General features: G+C 38.1%; 1 protein-coding gene across 7 annotated transcripts in view; it reads right to left on the minus strand.

Annotated features, from left to right (window-relative positions):
• Positions 1-1,369: 1,369 nt before the first annotated feature.
• The window catches only part of KDM3B (lysine demethylase 3B), a 53,211-nt gene continuing 28,941 nt past the window's right edge, over positions 1,370-25,639 (minus strand). For 2 of the 7 annotated variants that reach the window (XM_039334073.1, XM_039334071.1), the window contains exons 8-24: positions 24,389-25,637; positions 22,803-23,004; positions 20,201-20,415; positions 18,007-18,159; positions 16,602-16,709; positions 16,115-16,242; positions 14,407-14,686; positions 12,493-12,749; positions 11,569-11,835; positions 10,706-10,877; positions 9,896-9,986; positions 9,659-9,789; positions 6,562-6,681; positions 5,831-6,000; positions 5,203-5,379; positions 3,457-3,591; positions 1,370-2,590 (exon numbers count right to left, since the gene is read on the minus strand). In XM_039334073.1, coding sequence (XP_039190007.1) covers positions 2,510-2,590; positions 3,457-3,591; positions 5,203-5,379; positions 5,831-6,000; positions 6,562-6,681; positions 9,659-9,789; positions 9,896-9,986; positions 10,706-10,877; positions 11,569-11,835; positions 12,493-12,749; positions 14,407-14,686; positions 16,115-16,242; positions 16,602-16,709; positions 18,007-18,159; positions 20,201-20,415; positions 22,803-23,004; positions 24,389-25,637 — 3,936 coding nt within the window. In that variant the 3' untranslated portion in view covers positions 1,370-2,509. The remainder of the gene's footprint in view (positions 2,591-3,456; positions 3,592-5,202; positions 5,380-5,830; positions 6,001-6,561; positions 6,682-9,658; positions 9,790-9,895; positions 9,987-10,705; positions 10,878-11,568; positions 11,836-12,492; positions 12,750-14,406; positions 14,687-16,114; positions 16,243-16,601; positions 16,710-18,006; positions 18,160-20,200; positions 20,416-22,802; positions 23,005-24,388; positions 25,638-25,639) is intronic. The other 5 variants (XM_039334078.1, XM_039334075.1, XM_039334077.1 and 2 more) reach the window with 3 other exon arrangements.

Genomic DNA, 25,639 nt, shown 5'->3' on the forward strand with positions numbered 1-25,639 from the left:
GATATTATGGAAGATTAAGACTGATCTGAATGCAGATTTAAAAATGACAGGCTACAAGAATAATATGGAAAATTATAGTACACTGGACCTACAAAAGGAATCAGAATAGAGCTGGAAAGACTCTTTAAGGTCTTCTAGCCCAACTCCCTGCTCAAGCAGATGACTGATGTCCTAATAATTAAAAGGGATATACAAATAACAAATTGAGTGATCTAGATAATTTTTGGATATTTCAGATAACAAAAGAGGCTTGTTAAAGCTCTGAAATTTGTGAGTAGGGACAAAAGAAAAGTAATCAAGTTCTAGGACACTATTTGAAAGGAGATTAAGATTGCTAAAAACAAATACAAAGTTCGTTTATTTAAATTGGTTATCTTGTGATGAAGGGGGAAGTAATTTTTTTTATATATTTCTTTTTCTATTTTTTTCTGTACTTTTTAAATTTGTATTAAATTTTATTTTTGGAAAAAGAAAGTAGGCATTCTATTCTGTATTATTTAGATCACCATCTCAAAACTGTACAATTCTGGAAATCACAATTTAAGGAAAATTCAGATAAATTAGAATAGTTTTGTAGAAGGGAAACAAGGAAAGAAAGAAAAGCACTGAGATCTGGATATGGCTGTATCAGCCTTCAAGCCTGGGACATAAGACAAGAATAGATATCATGAAAGTTACCAGTTTCATAAATTTGAAAGAATTCTAGCTACAATTAGATGCAGAATACTTTAGGGCAGTGTTTCTCAACCTTGACAATTTTAAGGCATGTGGACTTCAACTCCCAGAATTCCACAGCCAGCATTGCTGGCTGTGGAATTCTGGGAATTGAAGTCCACATGCCTTAAAATTGTCAAGGTTGAGAAACACTGCTTTAGGGAGACTTTAAACCAAATTTGCACTTCAAATAAATGATGCAGAGAAAGTACAAATATGAATTGAGAAACAGTGCTATAAAAGATGCCAAAACGTTAACTTTTTTGCATCCTTGTTTTTTCCTGGGCTCTGTGAATGGCTCTTACCCATTTATTAAGATTTTGATAGTGTTTTGAGTCAAGTATGATGTGGTACAGTGGAAGATGTTCACAGAAATACAAATTAAGTTGCAGGTTTGTCTGCTCCCTAAAAAGGATTTCTGATTATGAGTGATGTGGAAGAAAACAATGGACCAAACTTCAGAGTTGCCTTTCTCAAAAGCATGCATGTATGTAGCTCACAGGGATTTGGGGGATGGAAAGGGCATAAAAAGAGGAAGAAGAAATCTGTTCAAAAGCTTGGAGGTGGGGGGGGGAGATAGACATGCTTGCTTTTCCTACTTCTGTATCTCCCCATGAGCTTCCAGAATAGGTACAACATAGGTCTAAAACAAGTCTACAGTAAATGACTTTTATTTTTTAAAAAATGAAATAACCGTGAACATATTAACAGGCCTGCAGGTGGCACTACAGTACAGCTGGATAGAAGGTAGATACAGTCCCAATGAACAGTAAAACAATGGAATCCATCAGTTCAATGGTGACAATTCTGAATACAACTCTATCAAGCAGGAACATTTTACTGAAAATATTTCTGGACAAAGCTGATATTGAAAATTATTTCTGGGAAGCATTAATCCCAATCTAAAACTGACAACTGATATTTACCAGTTTAGGGAGAGATGTACAACACCTCCAAAACATAAAAGTTCTTTTCCCCCCTTTATATCTTTATATTGGAAGTAAACTTATTTTTAGCTCTCTTCAGGCCAATTGTGCTATTGGGAATTATTTCTGGAAAAGTTTTATTGAAAGGAAGACTAAACATAATGTGCCTTTCCTTGTAGTCCAGGAACTGTTGTGGTATTTCAAATTCTAAAAATATCTACTTTCATGAAATACTGTTTCACTACAAACCTAGTTTTTCACTAAATACACATTTTTTTAAAAAATCCTGGAGCCCTCTGGGAAAATCAGTGGTTTCTCTCTGTGTTTCTGTATTTCTACAGTGTATAAAGAACTCTTAAAGGGAGCCTGAAGAACAATTTCCTTTTTCCTTAGCTATGTCAGAGATAGATCTTACGTTCACGTTCTTGTAGCCAGGATGCTGGCGTGTATACTCATTCAGAGCTAGCTATTTAGGTTTTCAATAAAATGTCCAACCTTGCATCATCCTTTCTAACTTACTGGAAAGACTAATTAGGTATGAAAAAGTGTCACACATTTTTCTATTCATCATATGCAGGAACACAACCTGGTTTCCATACAATTTCAATTTGCAAAAGGCCACCAGAAAGGGACTCGGCACCCTTCATTCTTCAGGAATTCTGTATATTATTGTGACCATCTATTAGATATTCAAGATTGAGGCAGCATATAGGCAGTGGCTGGAGAGTGTAATGAATGCCATGGCATCTTTTAGTGAGAGGTTTCAGAGTCCTTCAGAGGCAGCCACGTGCATCCCCTATACTGTGAGCAAAAAACCAAAACAAAACAACTCCGGGGGAGGGGGGGAGGGGTTCCGGAACCATCCATTCCTAAGATCTAGCCAGTTTGGATTCATGAGCTTTCAGTGTGCCAACAGCATCTTTGACTGCATGGTAGATAATGTTCTTCACCTGCAAAGAGAATGTAATGAATGAGTGTAACGAAGAATAAGAGCATAAATGTTTCCATCTGCCCCAAATTACTAATTACCAGGATTTATATTGCAATTGCCTATAAAGTTTGAACACATATAAGGAAAGAGCATTAACTAAAGTGATGGAGCTACCAGGAGAAATCTTATGTAGAAATGATTAGCTGATTTCCTCATTAACGTTCATATGCAATTGGTTAATAATATTCTGCATATGCTAAGATCTTTGTAAAAGGCATGCTAAACAAGTTGAATTACTTTAATTTCCACACACACGCATATATATACACGTGGAAATTGTGATGTTCAAAAACATCAATACTAATGTAGTTTTAAAAAAATGTAATTCAAAAATTCCTATACTCATTCTTTATTAGGAAATTAAAAAACCACAACTTAAACCTTTAACCCCTGCCATTTCTGAGTAAGATTTTGCCACTCCATTCAGCTTGCAAACATCAAACCTTCAAATAGTTTACCACTGTGTCTATCTTAAGGGAACTAACGATGGATAGGAGTTTCTTCTCTATAACTTACGTAAATAAATATAGGACATGTGAAGATCCAAAAATATTACATTTTTTAAGTCTCCAATAAGCTCTGTGCAAGTGTAAAACCTTTATCTTTTAATCAGAGAGACTATTATGAGAAGTCAACATATTGTATAAACTGGTCTGAAATAAACCTGAAACTGATATAACTATGTCTTAGAAGTCACTTAGTTAATATGGCCACAAAATACCTTTTTCTATAAAATCTTTAAGTAGTACAATTTATTTTTTGCAAATGGTATTCCTCCCTTCTTACAAATATGATATTCATCAGAGATTTTACCAGAAGATTTACCTGCAGCTTATCCTCATGGTTTGTGTGAGTATTAGATAGGTGCCTGAATTCTTGGGTCAGACGGAAGCAGTGTTTCACATGTTCTGGCGATACAAAATCTTCTGCGACTTTAATGCAGCTATACAAATTATGAACCTGAATAAATAAGAAAAAGCAATTAGGGTAGTGTACAACCCATAACACTGAAAATCCAACATATTCACCATTGCATCTGGTATAAAAAAAATCTAAATAGATGAATACTACTTTGAAGTTCTCCTGGACAATTTACTCATGGGAAAATATATTAAAAGATCTTATTGCAATCTTAGACTTACAAACACAATTGGAAGCAGAATCTCAGTTGTTGAACGCAGCCATTAAGCAAGACATCACATGGCCACTTCACTCAATTATTGCAAATCCTGGAACTCCAGGTTGTGCTTGTTAAACAATCTCACGAGTTGATACTTGCCTCTCCATTCTGGGGCTAAAAATCATCCATGGCTGAAAATCCTGCTTGGATTTCAGCACAGACCTTTTTCAGCCAGCTCAGTTTGCAACCTTCTCTGCCAGCTTCCCACTGACTTCTGGGGAAGCCATCAGGGAGGATTGCAAATGACAATCACATTATGTGGGGTGCTTGGCAACTGATTGTTAAGTGCAAACAGGTTGCAGAGCACTCAGATTGCAATTACACACGTGGGTGCTACAATGTCCGTAACTTCAGCCACAGGTCCATTCATCATCATCCTCCTCCTAACTTTGAACAGTCGTTGAATGAATGGTCGAAAGTCAAGAACTGTGTATTAATTACTGGATGCAGATAGTTCTCATTTAACCCTAATTGGGACCAAAATTTCCATAGTTAAGCAAAGCAGTCCTTAGGCAAAATATCAAGTAACTGTGTTGCTTAGGGATGCCAGTTCCAGTAGTCCTAATTGCGGTTATTAGATAAGGACTGTGCTGTCATTAGGTAAGCACTTCATGCTTCTCCTGTCCGGTGGAAAAATTCCATCTCCGTCCTGCTGCCTCCTCCCCAGCCAGGCCTCATGTGCTCCCTTCAGCGGATGAGGTTCACTGCCCTCCCCTCTGCTTCAATTTCCCCATCTGTCTATCTCACCCCTATTTATTTCTGTCCTCTTGATTGCTGCCTATACCCTACTGCTACCACCTACCCTGCCATCCTCTGTTGACATTCGCTGTCTTCTTTCTGCTGGCCTGGGATCCAGAGCGGTCCCAGGAAACGTGTGGTGAATGTGGCAGGGTGGTGGGGACCTGTCTGCCAAAAAGAGCTCCCTGGGCCAAACTGGCAGAGAATATAAGGGGGCAGCTCCCTGAGTGAAGGGGTGACTGTTAGGCAAGGTGGCAAAGCTTTGCGAGGACTTGCACAGTGTCAATAGCCACCACCTTTCCCCGGGGAGCTGCTCATCTGCACCTCCGCCATGCCCGCTCTGCTGGCCCATTCAACTGCCTACTCCCTGGCTGGCCTTGCGACTCCCTTCTGCAGATGAGTTTCCACTGCACTTGGGAGTGGGCTGCACCCTTGTCTGGTATATGGATCTCGGGCCAGCAGCGGCAGAAGGCAAACAAAGGTCAGTGGAGCCACTGCAGGTGAATGCAGGGCAGTCAAAACAGTAGAAAAGGAGAGGAGTTAAATGTGGATGGGTTGCCAAGTGCCAAATTTTGTTCACATGTTCATGAAGGTGCTACAGGTATAACTTTAAAAACCCGGCGTTCTGCAGGGTGGTCCAAAATTCCACTCACCTGATGTGGAGCCCCTGCAGGAATAAATACAGCATCTCCCAGGAACTGCACGATTGCCCAACCTTGAACTCCATATTCCTCGTACAGACGCTTACGAAGGGTCTGGTCCAGATACCAACTTTGGTCATGGATTGGATCATGATCAGGGGGGTTTTCTTGCCCCTGTTCTTCACCAACCTAGTGCAAATGTATTGGAATTCAATTATTCTAGATCTACTGGATAGCTGAAGAAATACCTCCCCACTTACAATTACTTCATTACTGGAATATTAGCATTGTTTAAACCAGTGTTTCTCAACCTTGACAATTTTAAGGCATGTGGACTTCAACTCCCAGAATTCCACAGCCAGCACTGCTGGCTGTGGAATTCTGGGAGTTGAAGTCCACATGCCTTAAAATTGTCAAGGTTGAGAAACACTGGTTTAAACAGTTCTATGGTAATGGCGACTGTGGCCCGGGGAGGGAGGCAGAAGATCCAATTTTCACAACTAAAATGGCTGACTGTATGACCAGATGTCAATATTAGTTTTATGAAGGTAAATCTAAGAGTTAGGTAAATCTCAAAGTTTAAAATAAATTATTGGGAAAAGCAAAACCTATAGTAAATTCTCTATGTGCAATTCCTTACCTTCCGAAGAAGCTCCCTGATTTTTTCAGCATCCTTAGCAGCATAAATGTGCCACAGTGCCCCTGGCTTCTCCTTTGCTTCATGGATTCGCTGTTTTGTAACATCATCAGCATCTCCTTCATCTATGGTTTTCAACACCTCTGAAATCCAATTCGATATATAGCTTTTTACTACAATGTGCAAGAAATAAGCAATTTTGGTAATAGCATAAGCGAGTCCCAGGAAAAAGCAATAACTGTTATTTCTTTCTGATAACAGAACACCAATTATCTCATATGCAACTTGATTGTCTTTAAGAGAATGTATTTTTTATAAGATCAAGAGCATGCCGGGTTATCTATCCCAGGGGAAAAAAATTCACAAAGCCATTCTTGTTCAGGCGATATATGTATGTTTAGGGTATTCTGTTCATGCGTTGCCTTGCTCAGTTAAAACTGCAAAGATACGTTTTACTTTTCATAATGTTCCTCAATGTTTTACTTTTCATAATGTTCCTCATGATACCTGGACGGGTATCAGCAGGGGCTTTGCTTCAAAACAAATTGATACACATATACATAACTAAAATTCTCTTGTGACTAGGTATTTGTTTGTTCCTCCCACTGTTCCTCTGATGATTTTTGTTCACAAATATTGTAATTGGAAAGGGCAGCATAGAGGAACAAACAAAAATAAAAACAGAAATTCAAATTATTCCCTGGGGAAAAAAATCAGCTTGGAAGAAAGCTTACCATCATCATGGGCACCATCTCCAATAGGGATTCCAACATACACCATAACATTAACTGCATCTGATACATCTAAATGTAAATTCGTTGTACCAACTCTTCGGTCTTCTGCCGTTATTAATCCTATGAACAATGCAATAAAGAAAAGAAGACAAATAATCTTTATCCTACTGCTATTCGTATTTTTATTTGTGCATAGCACCCTTGCTTAACTCAATTCCCTATTATAGAATAACAACTCTTTGCCGCTACATAGATCATTACTCTATAGTGCTGAAGGGCCTCTTGCCTCCCAAACAATGCTATGAATTAAACTGTGAGGAATCTGCATTCATGCAAGAGTCACCCTGACAATCAAGGGATAAGACTACCCGAAATGACATGTAGCTGCTAATGTGCCTGGAGGCAAAACAAATAAAAAAAAAAGTTTGAAGCTGAAAACATGCATATCACTGCAATGTGGAATGTCAGAGCCATGAACCTTGATAAAAATCAGAGCTGAAATACCAAGATAGAACACTGATATTCTGGAAATGTGCAAAATGAAATGGGTCTGGAATGGATCACTTCCCATTAGAATGCATAAAATCTTCTACTGCTGACAAAAAAAATCATAGAAGAAATAAAATAACTATCATTATTAACCAAATAATGTCACTGCTTGGATATAATCCAAAATGGCAGACTTCAACTAATATTAAATTAATACACCAACTAATACTAAACTGATCCAAATTTACACTCCAAATCTACACTGCAGAGGAAAATGAACAATTATTTGGCCAACTTGCAATGTCTTGTCAACATCGCCAAAAAAAGATCTCATGTTAATTATAGGAGACTGGAATACTAATACTGGAAATAAAATAGCTTTTGGAATAATGGAAAAAAGTGGTCCTAGAATAAGAAATGAAGCAGGAAAGAATGCCGTCAAATCTCTCTCACTCTCTCCCAACAATCTTCCAACCACTATAAATGGACATCACCAGATGGCAACACAAAAAACAAATTGATTATATACACAGCAAGCAAAGATTGATGAAACTCTATTTAGTGAACAAAAACAAGATTTGCTGCTGACTGCAGGACAAATCACCATTATTTGCAAAAATTAAACTAAGAGAAACAAATAAAGCTATCAGATTAACAAGAACTCAGCAATTCTTCACATGCTAATATGTCAAAGATAAAAAAATACATTTAATGAATTAACTTTGATAAATAGAATACCTAGAGAATTCTAGACTGAAATTTGTGATATCATTAAAGATGAAGCAAACAACAATATCCCCAAAAGCAAAAGAAAGCAAACTATCGGACATGCTAAAAATAACTGAATAAAAGGCAGAGCACAGAAGTTAAAAGAGGAAAATTTGTCCTACTAAACATTTCCAAATAATAGCAGATTGAGACAAGTTGTATTTAAATAAGCAAGACAAAGAAATTGAGGCTAACAGTTAAACTGAAAGGACCAAAGAATTAATTTAAGAAAATTACAGAAATCAATGGATCTTCTTATGCAAAGATGATCATAAAAATGACAAAAAGGCATCGCTGAACTAGAATCAGATGTTCTGGGAAGTAGATGAGTCCTAAAAATATTGCTAAAAATAAAGTAGCAGAAGTTGATGAAATATCAGCAGAACTGTTTAAAATCTTACCAGATGATTCAGCTGAAGAAGTACAGTACATACAGTTTGTAAGCATGTACAGAAAACACAACAATGGTTAAAGGACTAAAAAAAGGTAGATTCAAATTCTAAATATCAAAAAGAGTAATCCTAGATAATGGTCAAGCTACAGAATAACTGAACGTATTTCATATCTTTGGAAGATAATGCTCAAGACTCTGCAATCTAGACTTCAACATACTAGGAACAAGAACTACCTGATGTACAAACTGGATTCAGAAAAGCCAGGGGCATCGGAGATCACATTGCTAACATCCAATGAATAATGCAAAAGGTAAGTAAGTTCCAAAAATGTATCTATTTTTGCTTCATTGATTATACAAAGGCTTTTGATTACGTAGATCTTAAATGTTTATAGACCTTAAAAACATGATGTACTGGGCCATCTCACCTGCCTAATGAAAAATTTATAGGAATGTTTTTATGGGAAGCAACAATTGAAATGGAAAATGAAGCAAATAAATAGTTCAAAATTGGGAAAGTTTTATACTATCATCTTATATTTATATATCATCTTATATTTAACTTGGAGAAGAAGTTGGAATTAAAATTGCTGGGAGAAACACTGATAATCTCAAGCATGTCATGGAAGAGAGGAACATGTAAGAAATCTCTTAGTAAAGGTGAAAGAAAAAGTGCAGAAGTTAGTCAGGCTCCCATTATTAAAACAACGAAGATTGTGACAGCATTTAGTGTCAATTCAATGCAAACAAGAGAAGTAGTAATAGGCTTTGCTTTCCTAAGGCTTAAAAATTCGAAGAATGGTGACAATAGCCACAAAATAGAGAGATGTTTAGGACAAAAACTGACAGATGCAGCCAAAATATTCAACTACAGAGACAATATACTGACCACTAAGTGTACATATTGTGATGGCTATGGTTTTCCCCATTGCAGTGTATGACTGTGAAAGGTTAAATGAATTAAAACTGGTATCACTGAAATGTGATGTTGGAAAAAAATTGTTGATCTTAGATCTCAAGAAAAATGAAGAAATTGATATGGAACAATTATATAATTTGTGTCAGTTATGCTAATTATATAAATGTATGCAAATGTTAGGAACTATTTAATAATGTCTTTGTCAAAACACCTAAACCACAGTGAAAATTTGGTAGATGAAACAGCTTTTTGGATATTAGAAGAGATACCAGAATCTAATATATAAAATAACAAGCCCATCATACTTCAATTTGAAAACTATGGGTTCTTAACAAATTTCTTTAACTAGTACTCATATGTTTTCATTCTTGAATTAGATTAATTTTTTTATTTAAAAAAAAATAAATTCTAAACAAATGTGTCTCTCAAATTTTGTTGCTTATTTATTCACAGACATATCTCACTGCAAATATTTTCACTTTGGGGACTATTACTAAGCATCAAAACACAGCTTTTAAATTACACACCATATGCATTGTACATTTTGGGGCCTAGATCAGGCCGCACAAAGTAACTTGGCAACCTAGATGCCAGATTCAGTCTTCCATCTCTTTTAGTATATTCTGGAAGAGGAAGATTCTCCATTAAATCTTCAAACCTGAAATAGGCAAATATCATATTAGATACAAGCATATTAAAAAAAAAATCAACGAATACCCAAATAAGCAACTTTGTCTTCAATCATCCCAACAGAAGGAACTTACCTTGTAGGCATCATATCCCTAAAATCCTCTCCTGGAGGCCAATCTTTTAACTTCAGTACCATAGGCTGCCCATCGTCTGCCCTTAGTCGTTCTGCAAAGTAGTAATTACATGCAGCTTACAGTGAGTTCTGTTCTCACTTTTTTAACGGAGGAAGTACAAGAGTGACAACTTAGATTTGCAACTGTACAGCTGAAGTAACAAACCAGAAAAATAGTAGATTCAAAACCACTTAGTGTTTATTGATTAGTTTATACTGGGCAAGCCAGATCTTTTATAGTGCTCTTGTGCCCATGATATAATATTTTGTATGATGCACAGCATATGATGGCAGGATGTATGTTCATCAAAATGCTGCCTGAAGTTGATGAACAACATTGTCTGATGGTTGTGTCTGAATAATCATAAATTAGTGTGATTACCTTTATGCAGGGACTGTGAGAAATATAATGCATATACGATTTGGTATTGGACCCAATGACAAAATGCTACAAAAATTGCATACATACTTAGACAGAAAATCTAATTATTACCACAAATTAAATAAACATTTTCTAAAATGTAAAGAAGGATATTAACATAAAAGAGCAGGTAAGGTGGAAGGACTGATCTTCATAATATTATAATTAAAAATCTTGTACTATTAACAAAAATCGCTTAGGAAAGCTCCATTGGTACAATAATTTGTTCTATGCAAATATACTTTAAAAAAAAAGCTAAACTGAGAAAATCAGCAAATTTTTTCATAACTGTAGAAATTCACAAAAGAGAATGGAATCAGAACATGATCTCATCTATCAGACTCCACTTACTAGAAATGATTTCGAAGCCATCCCAGAAGTCGCGCACTTTAACATCTGAGATTATGGCACAATTTCTACAATTGACCAGATCTACATCCTGATCTCCAAATTCTTGGCTAAAAGCATCTGGTTTCCAAAGTTCAGGCTTCAGTTTCTTATGAACACCAGAAACTAGAACAGGCTGCAGAAGGATAAATAAAATATATAAGGAATTATTCTAATGTAAGATTTCTTTAAAAGAGAGCTGGAAATGAATAAATGTACATAATAAAAATAAACCAGTAAAAGTCACTGAAACAAAGCTGGCTAAAATACACCTCAATGCAACAGTGAAAAAGAAAAATAATTATCATGAAGGACAGCTTTAAGTAATACTAAAAAACCAGTTAACGTAACTGCTCAGTTTCTGTTTATAACTTTTTTTTTTTTACTCAAATGAAGAGTTGTGCGTATTTACAAAATTAAGCCAGTTAGTTTTCTATGTTAAGAACCACTACTGCTTAGCCTACAATTAACCAAGGTACATATTTACCTGCATAATTTAATTTAAAAGTAAAATTATTAATTTTACATGTTTTTTCAACTAATTTTAGTAATGGTGAAGCTATGGATTTTACATATCTTGACTGCTAGGTATCCTGAATAGTCTAATTTCTGACAGTTTACCAGGCATTGTGCACATGGCATTTTCTAATTATGGTCTGACTTTAACCAAGGACTTGACTTCTTAAGATATTATATTCTGTTCAGATTCAAATTTCCGTGCTTTTACTGTGTATTTGCTAATAACAGTATTTTCACAGCAGTTAGTTTTCCTTAAGGATAATACATACATTTTTATAATATAAAAGATGATGTTTTTTTAAATTTACCTGTCCTTGTTTCCAACATTCTCTGAAAATCTTCCAATTGTTCTTGTTGCTGGGATCATGAAGACATAAAAGTCTTCCATCACAAAGCCAAGAATGAGAAGTATGTGGGTCCAGCACATTTAATCCCATTACCATTTCTTTTACTTCTTTAGGAGTATCAGCTACACTGCTTGTTCGCTTGGCAGCATCAGACATTTTCTTATTTTCCACCACTGATGCAATTATATGATCAAGGAAGTTTGGCAAACTGGCTTTACTCTTGGCCCCCTAGAAAACAGAATTCACATAACAACCTAAGTACTCTGCTAAATTAAGGAATATAACTTTGCCTGTGCCTTGGATCTTTTAGCCAAATAAGCACTTACAGAAAAACGAACAGCTGGCAGAAAGGAAAAACCCTAAATCCCTAGATATATTAATTACATTCTCTAATAGTACAAATGAATATTGTACTAATAGGTTTAACTGTTCAATAAAGTTAAACCTATTTATCATCTATGAGCTTAAAATATACCCATATTGCAAGACTGCAGGTTCACGAAACTCAATGTAAGGTCTTTAAAGGAGCACCCAATACATGATGTTTCTGTGAGTTGAAGGGACCAAAACATTACTGCACTCAAGCTATGCTCTTCAAATGGGCCTGCCTGGTCCAATGGGACTGCTTTGGAGGATGGGCAGAGGTAAGGTGAAGGAATGGCAACCCTTCTAACACTCATCTCATAGCAGCTCTCCAGCAACTCTCATAGAGTTCCACCCATTGTGGTCCAATGTCTATTTCAATTAACTTTATTCTCTCGTATTGTCTTATTTCATGGTATTCTCCTCTTTTCTAGTTCTAACATCTCATTCCTTTCAGCTAGATCACCACTTTTTAATCTAACTAACTATGCAATTAAGGAAAAAGAAAAAGTGTTCCCTTACTGTGGAAGCGCCAGAAAAAACAGGAGGGAAAGGAATCCCTGCATCAAGTGAGGTCTGAGGCAGCTTTCCGGGCCCAGAGTTAAGCAAATCACGAAGACTGGAACCTTCTGTCTTGTTGCTTGAGGCAACTGGACCCAGCAAGAGACTATTAAAAAGCTTTGGAGTTAAAGGTGAGGCTTTTGTGTTGGAGTTAAAGGAATCCAAACCAAAAGGCGATGGAGATTCTTTATTGAGTACTGATCTCAACGAACCTGTTTCTGAAAAACCATAAAGGACAGCATATAAAAGAAAGAACAATTTAAAAAAAAAGAAGTACTTTAATAGTAGTATAATAAAGCTTGACTACAATTACTCATTAAAAATGCAAGAATAGCATTAACGGAATAGGGCCCAGTGTTAAAATCTGCCAAGATTCTTCTGTATCTTGAACCTATCATTTGGAGTATAAGTAGTCCTCGAGTTATGAGTGTAATGGAGCCTGTTCATTCCACTCGTAACTCGAAAACTCGTGGAGTGAATCTCGAGATCACTCCTTTGCTCGTTAAGACACACCTGGCCCAAGTCAACATGGTATCTCAGGGTGAGGAAGGCCATGGAGGGCCTAGTGATGGAACAGGCCTCCCCAACCCACTAAGATACCTCATACTTCCCCCTCCCTTCCTGCCATGCTGGACTCACCTGGAAAAGATCTGCCTCTTCTCTGCCGCAGTTCCTGCTGCCGCCCGGATCTGAGGCCAGGGGACACTTCCACACACACACCCCACTGCCCAATCCAGGCTCCAGAGGCCTTTTCCAGGCTGCTGCCGCCCAGAAACAGGCCACCGTAGGGCTACATAAGCATCTCCCGGCCTCAGATCTGGGCGGCAGTGGCCTGGAAAAGGCTCCAGAGCACAGACAGGGACATGGGAATGCCATGGAAGCGTCCCCCAGCCTCAGATTCGGGGTGTAGCAGCCTGGAAAAGGCCTCTGACGTCCCGATCCAGCCTCTGGAGGCACATGGAAGTGTCCACCAGCTTCAGTTCCGTTCTCTGTTGCAGAGAACAGCAGTCTAAAGTACCACGAGATCGTGTGAGATCAGTAGCGCGAGATCTCAGCCCACTGATCTCGCATGATCTTGCGTTACTTTAGGCCTCTATTCTCTGTGAACGCACCGAAGGCCTGGAGCAGCCAAGCAAGCAAAGGATCTCGAACTTCGCAGGGTGAATATTGAAGGCCTGGTGCCTAGGGAGACCCGGGCAGGGGCGGGGAGGGAGGGAATAACCTGGGTGAATGACTGCCGTGGTGTGGCAATATCCATGATTTCAGGACTTGCTCGTCAGCATTATGGGGCACTCCTCACGTAACTTGGAACAAGCGTTAAGTGAATGCTCGTAACTTGGGAATAACCTGTAGTATAGCAAAATATACTCCTCTTAGTAGCAAAGCATACTCCTATCTTCTGGAGTATATTTTGCTACTAAGGCTGAGGAGACTGATAGATCAGCAGTTAGCTTGAAGATTCCCAGTTACCCTTTCTTTGAAATTAATTATTGATAAACAGGTAGTCAAGTTTTAGAAAAGTAATTTCTCATCATCTGCAAATTATACAGAATAAAGATACCAAACATCAGAAAATGTTCAAACAGTGAACACACGGTGCCCGAATACCTACATTATGCTAAACACATGCACAATATATACGAAAAAAACCCAAAGGAATTATTAAAAGGGAAAAACTCTATACAAATTCTTTGCTTTATACAGCAAAGTCAACCCTACGTGAACAAGAACTTCAACCACAGTTGCTCTTTTAGACTTGAAAAGCAATTTATTTCGAAATGTTCTTGACTCTCGTTGCTTTTGAGATCATTTTCCTTCTTGTCACAGCACAGATTAGGGCGTTAACTAAAAGTTTTCAGCTGGTCAACAGCTTACCTTTTGTTTCTTCTTTTGCCTTTTGAGTTGCTAAATCTGCAAGCCAGTGCAATGCTGATGAAGGACTTGTTTCGGGACACAATGATTTGTTAGGCTTCATTTCCCCACTGTTGCTGGTAGCTGCAGTCTCTGCTTTAGCGGGCTCCTCTACTTTGGCTTCTACAGTTTCAGATTTTGGAGCATTTGTGTCCAATGGCTCGTTCTCAGTTGTCTCTGCGGCACGGGAAAACGTGCTTTCATTTGCAGGACCTGATACACCGGGGTTCATACTGGGCAGCTGCTGACATAGGATCACAGACAGTCAAAAACATTTTAATCAATTAATAAAAGCTAATACTAGTTAGAGTAAGAATAAAACCATTTCAAAACACAATAGCTATTACCATATTGTGAACATCATGATTATAAGGTCATTGAAATAATTTGACAATTAACAATTAGATGATATTAAGTAACCAGATCTATATTTTAATGTGATTACAGAATATTCAAAGAACAGTAATCTCTGGCTAAAGCTTGTGACTGGTGACAGACAGAAACAGATACAGGATGGAAAGGAAGTCTTAACAAACTACTAATGGCAAGGCCCCATCCATTAAAATATCCAGCAGTCAGAACCATTTTCTTCAGAATTCAAGATTCTTTATTTGATTATTTCTTCCCATAAACTATCTAGCCAATGTTATCCCCAATGCTTTATATTCATAATTTTCTTTACTATGCTCCTATTGTCCAATAAACAGATAAAAGTACTTTAATGTTTTTCAGGATGACTTGATCTCTAATTTTTACATTTTCAAGTCATATGACATGAGCTAAAAAACCTAATTACATTTTGCGATTCAGCTGAAAACGATAGCTGCAAAGAGAAACAAAAATCTGTCATCAAGTTGGGACAGTAGCTGTTCACAGGCACAATCTAAAACAGAAGAAGCATTTCTGTCTCCATGTCTTTGGTCTAATCTAATTTGCCTCTCTATATCTATTAGCCAGTATCCACTCTATCCAGAAAATGGCAGGTAGCAGAAGGCCAGTGTAGAACATAGTATGCATATATATTACAGGTAGGTCTGGAAGTGATGTTTGACACAGAAGAGGAATCTCTCTTAATCTCTGATGTGGAAAGTGGTAGGAAATCTATTTGACTGCTGCAAAACTATGCATACTTTCTAAACAAGATCTTGTTAAGTGCATGGGTTCAGTTGGATTTTTAGTGGAATATATACGCTTTTATTATTTTATCATTTGATTTGGGATTGAGTACCTCTTTAACAGATATAATGTAACAATGGTGAAAATAATGTAGCTTCTAACTGCTTATCATTAGGTCCACCATACTGTAAACTGCACAAATACAGATTTTGTTGTAGCTTTAGTGGGTTTGGTTATAAGTTTTTTTTAAAGATAGAATTATTATAACTAAACAATGAATAAAGTGACTAGAGCAGAAGATTATCATTTTAAAATTTAAAGAGTTTTGTACTTCTTTTGCCATATGTCATTCAGAATAGATTAAATGTAAAATATTAGTATTTCCCAGCAAATATATTATGAGAGATCTAAAAAATTACAAAAGAAAACATCCAGTTAATATAATATTTATTTGTATCTTGCTATGGATATGCTAACTTTATTCCACTATGCATAATGCACATTGGGATGCTTTTAAGGAAAGTCCTACTTATTGTCAAACTGAAAACTCACATACCTGTGAAATCCCATTTGTGACAGCAGGTCGCAGCACAGATTTGTTCTGCCGATTAATACATGGACAGTTAGCTTTAATTCCCCATTTCCCACGTGCTGCATGAACCATGTCTCCAATATTATATAATGCTAGAAAGTTAAAATATGATACATTATACTCTGTAAGAAAATCTGGAAGTTTTGAAAAGCAAGCATAAATATTTATGTTCAAAATAGGGCAGAAATAGTGAAGGCTTTTTAAAAACAAGAAGCCTATCTTCAGTTAGTTCAAAAATTAACACATAACTCATTCTGAGGCTGAATAGTAAAGTTCTTTCTGGTGGAATAATATATTTATTATTATTGTGAAGGTATATCTCTATAAAGCTCCTCCTCTAAGCTGCTTCAGAAGTGATTTTTTTTTAAAAAAAAATACTAGAATATATTCAGATCAGAATAAAAGAAACAAAATAGGTATGGAAAAACATTAATGATTACTAAAGTTTTACCTGTGCCAGGAATGATTTGTGTTGGCATGAGATTCTCTGGTTCATGTGACTGCCCTTTTGCACACTTCAGCCATGAGAAAACCTCTTCATCACCAATCTCCTCTGTTTCTGGAATAGGAAAAAGAATATTATGGTTTGGTGGCTTCAAAGTACTGTAAGTTAATAATTTTTCAAGAGAGCCATCCTTTGATTTTAATGGGCAATAGTTTCATAGTAAGAAAATTTGCATTAAATCTGCATTGTGTACAAACTACACATGTAGCATATATTATTTGTAATGTTTAATATCCTGCTGGACAATACCAATATAAACAAGTTTACAAGACTAAAACCTAAACAAGCTTAGAATCAACCTTCCAACCTATTTCCCCAAAGCAAAATACATCAACTAAATATCCCCAAAGTAAGCTACTTAATCTCAGTAATGAAAATCTGTGTATTTATATTCTAATTTTCCACATAGTGTAAACAGAAAGAACAAAACTTTGCATACAGCATACAGATAGTCCTTGACAATTCATTTAGTGATCATTCAACGTTACAATGGCACAGAAAAAAGTGACTTATGACTGTTGCAGCATCCCCGGGGTCATGTCATCAAAATTTGGATGCTTGGCAACTGGCATGCATTTATGACGGTTGCAATGTCCTGGGGTCATGTGATCACTTTGGCGACCTATTGACAAGCAAAGTCAATGGGGAAACCAGATTCACTTAACAACTGTGTTACCAACGTAACACCTGCAGTGATTTACTTAAACAACTGTCATAAAGGAAGGTCATAAAATGGGACAAAACTCACTAAACAACTGTCTTGTTTACCAACAGAAATTTTGGGCTTCATTGTGGCCGCTAAGTCAAGGACTAGCTGTATTTTTGGAATTAAAGAATGAGTGTTCATTACAGCAGCCTAAGCTGTTGTTTTTCCATACTAGACTTGAATTCACATATACTTCTAATTTGAACCTCCTTCCAAGTATCCTTCCATCTTGGTGGCGCAATGGTTAGAATGCTGTAGGCTACTTCTGCTGATTGCCAGCGGTTCGATTCTCATCGGCTCAAGGTTGACTCAGCCTTCCATCCTTCTGAGGTTGGTAAAATGAGGACTCAGATTGTTGGGGGCAATATGCTCTGTAAACTGCTTAGAAAGCGCTGTAAAGCACTGTGAAGCGGTATATAAGTCTAAGTGCTATTGCTATCTTCAGAGTTTAACATCGACAAGAAAAAAAAGTCTCTTGTTCCTTCTATTGCTAAATGGGAGTTAGAAATTCCTTGCGATAAGTACTAAATGCTCAGAGATCCATCTCTCCTCATATCATGAATTAATCTCCTCAAAAGACAACCTGCTAGATACAGTCTATTTGTTTAGGTTTGCAATATTCTTGGACAGTTTCTAAATACTCACCACTACGTGGACGGCTTTTTCTCAGACGGTAACAGTCCAAACATACCCCAAAGCCACATTTGCGACATACCCAGTGAATATTGAACAAGGTTGTTTCACATACATCACACATCTCTCTCACACCCCGTACAGCTCTCTTCCAGGCCACTTTCTCTACAAGGAAGAAAATCAACAGTTACAAGGATGGCCAGTTATTCATAGCAGCCATTTAAAAAATGTAGAGTACTTTAGAAAACACCTCAAAACAGTTTATTATGATTTATTTCATTCAATTTTGAGGCTACGAGTTTAGAAGTGAAAAACAAATATATATAGGAAAAATTGCAATTGATAGAAAAGTACACATTATCAATATAACGGCCAAACCATAGGGATTGGGGGGAGGCAACAAATCTATCCCAAGGCTGTATATCACTAAGGTGAGAACTATATGAATCCCTGGGGAAAATATCATCCTGGAGAGCAGGCACGGCAACAAAGAAGGCACACTTCCTAGGTCCTGCAAGGTGACAGTGTTTCTATGACAGGACCTAGGACAGGGGTAGGCAACCTTGGCTCTTTTATGACTCGTGGACTTCAACTCCCAGAATTCCTGAGCCAGCCATGAAGTCCACGAGTCATAAAGAGCCAAGGTTGCCCACCCCTGACCTAGGACATGTCCATTCTTCCTGACCTCATGAAAGGGAAGATGTAATTGGAGACAAGCAGTCACTCAAATATCCAGGCTCTATATTATGAAGGGCTTAGCACCTTGAATTATATCTGAAAGCCAACTGGTAACCCCTGCAGCTCACAAAGCAGTGGGGATAAGGGTAACATGACACATCCGCTTTTGCCACTGTACTCTGGCTCAGCTATAGTTCCCAAATGGTCTTCAAGGACAATTTCGTGTACAGTGTAGCACATTACGGTGATCCAATTTTGAGGTGACCAAGCCATGAGTGACTCTGAAGGATCTCCCAATACAGGAATAGGCGTAACTGATGCACCAGATGAACCTGTGAAAAGGGCTCTCTTGGCCATAGCTTTCTTCTGCTCTTTCAGCATGAGCTGTGATGATTGATTACACCTTGACATTTTTAACTGCTATACTGCAGTTATACTTTTTACAATCTCTTTTGCCTTGCAGCCCCCCCAACTAGGGGCGTTAAGCAGGCTCAAGTCGCAACTGCGAAACATTGGGCAGTTTACATACTAGGCAGTGATTTAACCACCAAGCCACAGGCTTTCCTCCCCTCTTTGCCAGCCAAGTCAAGGGAGTATATACAGGAAGTTTTTTGGCTGGCAAAGAGGGGAGGAAAGCCTGTGGCTTGGTGGTTAAATCACTGCCTAATATGTAAACTGCCCAGGTTCGAATCCCATAAAAGGTGTGGCTAACTGAAGAGAGCAGAATGAGCTCGAAATGGCCATCTTAGTCTCCCAATTTAATTCTTTAACTCTTTGTCAGAAAAAGAAATTTGGATATGTGTGTGTGTGTGTGTAGGTCTTTGGTTATTCGGGTTTTCTCCCGCATCAAATTGGAAGTGTCTTGGCGACATTTCGACGAAGTCCAATTCATCATCTTCAGCCTAAAGATGACGAATGGGACTTTGTCAAAACATCGCCAAGACACTTCCAATCTGACACGGGAGAAAACCCGAATAACCAAAGACCTACATACAAACACCCGCGAAAACCTACACATACACACATATACGTATACACATACACACATACAAACATAAATATTCTTGTGCATTTCGATACTGGATTCAAGATAATCTGTTTCAACAAACTCTTGAAGTCCAATACATCTGAAAGGCACCATGTTGAGAAAAGTTGTATTGGCACAAGCAAATAAAGGAAATTATGCCTATCAAGTTCCATAGAACCATATAATGTTAACCTAGCTTCAATGGAACGTAGGGCTTTTTACATTATTTACTGCAACAAATAAAAATGGGCTTTTGAGAGATTTGCCTGAAATATATATATATACAATGCAGAGAATAAGCATATGAAAAGCAATACATAAAATTCTGTTTTCACACATCAAATAAAATCATTTGGGAAAAAGATTTCTCCAAACTCAACAAGGACAAAATTTGCAGAAGGGCAAATCATTAATAAATGGCTTGAATATTTTTTTTCCCTTTTGATGTTTCCCATTTGTATACATTTCACAGACAGATTAAAAAGAAAAAAAGGAACTTACGGTGGGGTTCTACCATCATCATTGCTTCTTTCTCAGACATTACTAGCTGACAAAACTGATCACCAACATTGGCCAGGATATATTTAGAGGTCTCCAAATCAATCCCTTCTGCAGGTGACGATGATGGAATCCACAAGCTCATAGCATCAGAATCACTTTGCTGGGGATTTAAGAATCCTTCCACTCGCAATATCCCCTTCCTAGTAAATATCAGTCTGAAACAGAATTGCAGGTATTAGTTGCTCTTCAACAGAAAAATGAAATCCAGGCTTTCTTTATGGTATCATTCAAAATTAGCAACATGGATCAATTATTAATGAATTCTTTTTTTTTTAAAGAACATTCCCACCCCCTAGTTTTCAAAGGAACCTTTGGAGATGAAGCAGAAGAGAAGCCTAGAATGCTATGGAAGGAAAATAAATGAACAAATACAACTGAACGTGGATAAAAGCTTAATCCTATGAGCAATATTTATTGTGTGATATTTTTTCCATTTTTATTGCATTTTGAAAATTGCCATGCCAGTTTAAGGTAACTCCTTGGGAGGGATCAGTCAAGATTATTTGAAGGGCTGCTATGAGGAACTGTTTCGGCATCTGTCAAGTAAAATCGCTCAGCTTTGTTCTGAGCTGGAGATAAGCTGCACACAGGTGCTGCTGAGTTGACTATGACAACGAGTTATATTGTTATCTAGGAAGAGTTTGAGCTTACCGGTCTCAAGGAAGTGGATAGAACCCTCAGAACTAACGCAAAACTGTCTACAAGTTACAACCATGACCGCAATTGAGACCAGAATTCCAGTTGCTAAGCAAGGCGGTTATCAAGTGAATCACAACCAATTTTGCCACCGTTTTTTGTTTTTTTTGCTATGGCTGTTAAGCATTATCACTGCAGTCAAGTGAATCATGTGGTTTTTAAGCCAATCTGGCTTCCCCCCATTGACGCTGCTTGTCAGAAGCCAGCTGGGAAGGCCGCATTTGATGATTGCATGACTCTACAGTGTTGGTTGCCAAGTGCCCGAATTTTGGTCGCTTAATTGTGGGGATGCTGTGATGGTCATAAAAGCGTGGCAATTTTTGTGACTTTGTGACTTCAAACGGTCACTAAACGAATGGCTGTAAATCAAGGACTACCCATATTACACAATACTACAAAAAAGATATTGAGACTTTGGGAAGAATTCAGAGAAGAGCAACTAAGATGATCAAAGGCCTGGAGACTAAAACATACGAAGAACGGCTCCAGGACTTGGGTTGGGTAGTCTAAAGAAAAGAAGAAATAGGGGTGACATGATAGCAGTATTCCAGTATTTGAGGGGCTGCCACAAAGAAGAGGGGGTCACGTTGTTCACCAAAAGCACCAGAGGGCAGGACAAGAAACAGTGGTTGGAAACTGATCAAGGAGAGCAACAACCTGGAATTAAGGAGAAACTTCCTGACAGTCAGGACAATCAACCAGTGGAACAGCTTGCCTTCAGAAATCATGGGTGCTCCATCACGGGAGGTTTTTAAGAAGAGACTGGACAGTCACTTGTCTGAAATGGTATAGGTTCTCCTGCTTGAGCAGGGGGCTGGACTAGAAGACCTCCAGGATCCCTTCCAGCTCTATTCTATTCATATTAGATCTATGTTCCTCCTGGCTAGTCACAGTTGCCTAGGCGGTGAAATGTAGCTATATCCAGACACTGTAAATTTATCCTTGAGTGGTTCTCAACGAGGTTCTGCCTACATTTAAGGATGCAGTGATCCATCCCTTCTTCTAGAAGCCATCCCCAGGAATTTTTGGAAATCATCTTCCCAGTGATGATTCGTTTAAAATGATAGTATGCTTTTTCAAGAGGCAATTGGACTTTCTTGTATTTCTTTGAAGATATTTCACTTCTCATCCAAAAAGCTTCTTCATCTTTGACTGGATGGTGGGGAACAGAAGGGTCACCATCCAGTCAGAGATGAAGAAGCTTCTTGGATGAGAAGTAAAATACTTTCAAAGAAAAAACAAGGAAGTCCAGTTGCCTCTTGAAAAAGCACCTTTGTGACAACTATGACCTGGATGACTGAGAATCTCCATAGACGATAGTATGCATACTAATAGTTTCTTTAATATACAGATCTGCAGTTTAAAGTACCAGCATTTGGAATATCTTCCAGGCTTATTATAAAATGGCCCATATAGGTTTTTGACCACAAAATTGTATTATTTAAACAACTGAAAGAAGGAAAATATTACTGTTGATTAATGCAATTATAGCTCTGCAGATTTGCTCAAATCTGTCCCGAAGAGTCCCCGGAAATTTTGAAAATGCATTAGAAAACTGTTACATGAGCGGAACTCTACACTCATTGAGTTGACTGCTTACATCCAAGAGACTTAAGTAAGATTTCTCTTAGAAGCAACAGTGTTAGAAACTCCAGCCAGATATTTCCACACAGTTTTAATATTCATTGTTATTCTGTTGCACTGGTCTGAATTATGCACGTAGAATTTCTCTGGATCTATAGAGGTCTACAGAAACTAAGTAAGATCAAAAGAGATCTTACTTAGTGTACTTACTTAGAGAATGATAATGCTAACAAAAGAGATAGTAATGCCTTTCTGAACACACCTGCGGAAGTGAAAGAACCGACAGGCTACAGTAGAGTCATCCTGTTCCTGTTCCTTGAACTTTCGGTAGCGTTCCAACCGGCATTCTCGGCACTTGTGCAGATGAGGAGCCACATTGATGCAGGAGCCATCCTGGAGGAAGGGCTCCCCTGATTGCTTCAGCTTCCTCACCTTACTCATATCTTTCAGTACAGACTGGCCAACTACAAAGCAAAGCATCTATTAAAGTATTACAAGCAGGTTACAAGACAGCATTTTTACCAATATCAAAAAGTATTTACTTAATCTATAAAATGTGTTTACTTACATAGTAGGAGCAGGATTTTACTTGCTCTGAGCTGATTAGGCAATAGGCCTTATCCAATCTTTGTACAATACAATCAGTGCACAGTAGGCTCTTCGACAGGTTTAATATTTAGGCAGAAATGGTAGTATAATCCTATTCTCCCATTGTACTTACCCTTTGTTTGAACCAAATGATACTTAAATGACAATCAGTATATTTCATACTACAACTATCACAGAGATTATAAGTACTTAGGTATATCAGATACGACCCACTGTATACTTAGCTTCATTTTTAGCAGTCCTACTAACTTCCTATTCAGCTTGTACCTATATTTTCCCCAGTAATTAGACTTCTTCAATTTTTCAAGATTGGAAATGTAAATAATTTAAATGAATGCTTTCAATACCAAATCTGATGCAAGGATCTCAGGGACATGGTATATGTTTGTTTCTTAAGCAGGGCTTTTTTTCTCATAGAACACCCAGAACGGAGTTCTGGCACCTTTTTTGGATGGAACCTTGTAGGGTAGGCAAGGCGGGTTGTATGACATGTGTGAATTCCGGCACCTTTTTTTTTTTTTTTAAGAAAAAAAGCACTGTTCTTAAGTAAGCATGTTCAGTAAGGATAAATGCTATAAGCTATATAGGATTTGGAACAATGCTGGTGTCAGCCATTTTCTAGTAAAATTTCTAGACTGTTACAAAGAGCTACAGAGATCTTTGTATATACAAAATACTTCTCTGGTTTATTAATCTCTTTCTTTTTATGTTAATTCTCCAACCATTCTTTCTAATACCTATATAACGCCGCCCTCCAATTCCCTGGTATTTTGTCTTGCTATTCAAATTCCTGTAAATCAATCCCATATATAAAATCTGTAATAACACAAAATATTCTTCTTTTACTCTGAATTTCTAAATAAGATTTACTATGGTAGATATATCATGAATCTGAAATGAAGGCAAAGCCACATTTATTCTATAAAATACCCTATATTTTAAGTAGCTTTGTATACAGGCTGAGTTTCTACCAACGCACAACTTATTTTCCTGACATTTCAAATCTTAAGAAAACAACACTTTTAGGATCCTCAATTTTACTCTCTTGTGAATTTATACACCCATACACACCCACACACCCATGCCCCACTGGAAAAGCTTGCAAAATGACCTGAATCACATAAATCCTGTATGTATTTTGTGGCTGACAATATAGCAGGTATGCAAACACTGAACTAAGTAGCCCATCATCTGTCCTCCCCAAATTACCAAACTCTGCCTTTTTAAAAACAACGTCACCTTTCAGGGGGGCTGTGCGAGGCCTGCCCTTAGGGGCCTGTTTCCCTTTTCCCTTGCCCATGAGTAGTTCAGCATTCCGCTCATCGTTGGGACCCAGTTTGCCAATCAAATGCTCTGGGATTCCCTTCAGACAAGCTTTGGTATGCAGTTGCTCCTCAGAATCACTCATATCCGAGAGGTCACTATTGGTGCTAGAATCAGAATCCTGTTTAGATGGCATGCTCCGCTCATCTAGGGAAAACCTTTTTACAGATTCAAAGGGGAGTTTGTTCTCCAGTCCTAGCTCTGCCTGTGGAGAGAAAAAGCCACATGGATGTCTGCCAAACACATTAGAGAAAGTTTTCATTAAAGGATTGTCCTGTTGCCCAGGCCCAACAGATGGCTTTTCTTCTGTTGGACTAGAGGAGAGCGTGGGCATTTCAATAGGCTGTGTCAGACTGCCAACTGGCGAACTAGAACGGCCATTCCCCAGAGTGGATGAACTCTGAACACCAGCGAAGAGAGTTGCGCTAGGCACACTGGGCAACATCTTGGAGGAATCTGTCATTATAAACAAGCTTTTCTTTTTAGCTGACGAGTCAGTTGAGGTGTGCAAATCTGGCCAGCCAGAAGCAATCTTGGAACCAAGACCTGAAGAGGGAGAAGCAGACGCTCCCGGCTGCTGAGCTGAAGATGCAAAGCTACTGAAAGGACTAAGTTCTGATTTTTCTGCAAATGCCAGAAAAGGGTTTGAGGGCTCTTCTCGGGACAGCTTGGGAGGTTGTAAAAAGAGATTTTCATGATTATCAGGAGTTCGTGTGCTCATGAGGCTTCGTGGGAAAGCCGGGGTAAGAGTAGGCATGGATTCCAGTGGTTGCTTTCGTTCAGGAGGGGTGCCCAACTGAGTTCCAGGATTAATTTCTCCAGTGAGGCTTTTAGTTTTGCAGATCCCCAAACTCAGGCTCTCTGAGCTTTTTTTTAATGAGTCCTGATTTGGGGATTCTTCAGTCAGATTTTCTGACAAAGTTGTGAAGTAGTTACTGGAGGGAAGATTCTGTGACATGCACTGAAAAAACAAGTTCTTTGATGGATCTGAGTCTTGCTGGACTTCGTGACCAGTGCTACCACCAAAGGAAAATCCAGCAGGTGTCTTCTCTGAAGCTACCACGCCATTGGACTGGCTTTGCCCACCCTCAAACTCTAAAGGCTGAGATGCAGATGAGTGCGTCACTCCAAATCCTGCAGAATCCGATGTTGAATTTTGGGTATTCT

The sequence above is a fragment of the Crotalus tigris genome, unplaced genomic scaffold (genome assembly GCF_016545835.1).
Source record: "Crotalus tigris isolate CLP2741 ecotype Arizona unplaced genomic scaffold, ASM1654583v1 scf7180000017625.6296891, whole genome shotgun sequence".
NCBI classification, from domain to species: domain Eukaryota; kingdom Metazoa; phylum Chordata; class Lepidosauria; order Squamata; family Viperidae; genus Crotalus; species Crotalus tigris.